This window comes from Halichoerus grypus, chromosome 2, assembly GCF_964656455.1.
Source record: "Halichoerus grypus chromosome 2, mHalGry1.hap1.1, whole genome shotgun sequence".
NCBI classification, from domain to species: Eukaryota; Metazoa; Chordata; class Mammalia; order Carnivora; family Phocidae; genus Halichoerus; species Halichoerus grypus.
In genome coordinates, this window is record NC_135713.1 from 98,336,878 (window position 1) to 98,338,560 (window position 1,683).

At 53.6% G+C, this 1,683-nt stretch overlaps 1 protein-coding gene across 1 annotated transcript; it reads right to left on the reverse strand.

Annotated features, from left to right (window-relative positions):
* Positions 1 to 409: 409 nt before the first annotated feature.
* TMEM174 (transmembrane protein 174) lies at positions 410 to 1,442 on the reverse strand. Its single transcript, XM_078066407.1, has 2 exons — positions 704 to 1,442; positions 410 to 515 (listed from the first exon to the last, which is right to left on the reverse strand). Exons 1-2 carry the CDS (start codon positions 1,327 to 1,329, stop codon positions 410 to 412), a joined length of 732 nt encoding a protein of 243 aa, XP_077922533.1. The 5' UTR covers positions 1,330 to 1,442.
* Between the last annotated feature and the right edge of the window lie 241 nt (positions 1,443 to 1,683).

A 1,683-nucleotide genomic window follows, 5' to 3' on the forward strand; every position in this document is an offset into this window, starting at 1 on the left:
TTTTCTCTTCCCTGCTCCGTGCCCACCCCCTTTCTCACGGCCATGGAAACTCCCAGGGCCACAGCAGCAGTGAGTTCCCCCTTGGCTGCTGGAGTTAAAATTGAGACACCAGTGCCTTCCAGTAGGAAAGAGGTGGGTTGTGGACCAAGTGAAATTCCTGCCCATGAGCCATATGCAGGGGATGTCCAGCTGTACCAGAAGGAAATTTCCCCACCCCTGCCTAATTTTTACCCACTTGAGCTATTTTCCTTTCCAGTTCCCCTCCCGCCCCACCCCCACCGTGCCCCCTTCGAATGGTATCTGTCAGGCTGCCTGGGCTGCTCTGCTGTCTGACCTCTGAAGGTCACAGCACTGAACACCTCATTTGTCAGCAACAATGACTTGAATGCTGTTCCCTCGGCGTCATAGTCTAGCGAGGGAGGGAGTATATTTCCTCATAGGGGGGAGGAGAGAAGCAGGCGGAGTCCTCGTCTCCCAGCTGTGTCTCTTCTAGCTGGTCGGCGTCAGGGCTGGATCTGAAATGGGAGCAGAAAACACAGACCCGGTACAGTCCACGCCGCCTCTCTCGGAACAGCGCCGCCATCTTGGCAACAGGCCACACGGACGCTTGCCTTCTCCCAACACCTTCTTTACACACCAGACAAAGCCATGGGCCGCGACTGTGACAGCTGGAAGGGGAGCATCCCCCTGCCACACAACATACCTGTCATTTCCACCGGCCACAAAGGAAGGGTAGTCTTGGTCACCAACAAATGCAGCGTTCTCTGGAGGATAGATGGTATAGTACTGAGGAGGGCTTGGCGTGGCGCTCACCACCCCTCCAGGTGGTATGAGACCACAGGGGTTCACCACTGGCTGCAGGTAGGTGGTGTTCATCCCAAAGGGCTCTTGAGCACCGTAAGGAGGAGGGATATACTGCACCACAGTGGCCCCGTGGAAGGTGATGGGTTGGTTGATACCAGTGAAAACAAATGATTGTCCTCCTGCCGTCTGCTCCGAATCCAGGACCCTTTCCTCACTTTCCTTGCACACCTGGCAGGAGAGCATTTTGAACTTGCACACAGCAATCAGGATGAATGTCACCCCCACTGACAGCAGGATGGGCCCAAGGAGCTGGGTCCATTCAAAGTGGGAAACACCTTGGTATTTGATCCAGCCCATGACGGTGAACGTGATCCCCACCAGTCCCAGGAAGATGCCTGAGAAGAGCAAGGTGGCCCCTGCCTTGTCATCATCAGACACCTGGATGTCAGCAGTGCTGGGTGTGTAAGGAGTGACGGAAAACACGTTGAGAGGGGAGTCCTCCAAGCGGCTGCTGCCTTGCTCCATCGTCCGCCTGTGATCACCCTGCTTCCTGGAGGGGAAGGGAGTGTGAGGGCTCCTAAGAGCCCAGCGGAATAATCATAGGCTCTGGTTAGTTATGGAAGAACTTTGGGCCTCTGTGGTTAACAGAGTATAACATGCAGAGGCCTGAACTTTGTTTAGAAGAATAAAGGTCTGAGAAATGAAGCTTGAAGTTTTCTAGTCGCTGTCAACAATTGGAGGTTTCTCTTTTACAATTCAGTGACAAGCTCTCTCTCATTCACATTCCTTCACTCATTCAAAAGTATTTGAGCCTGTCCTCATGTGCTAGGAGGTGCTTTCCTAGATGCTAAAGGCATTGCTCCAAAGCCGTTTACATCC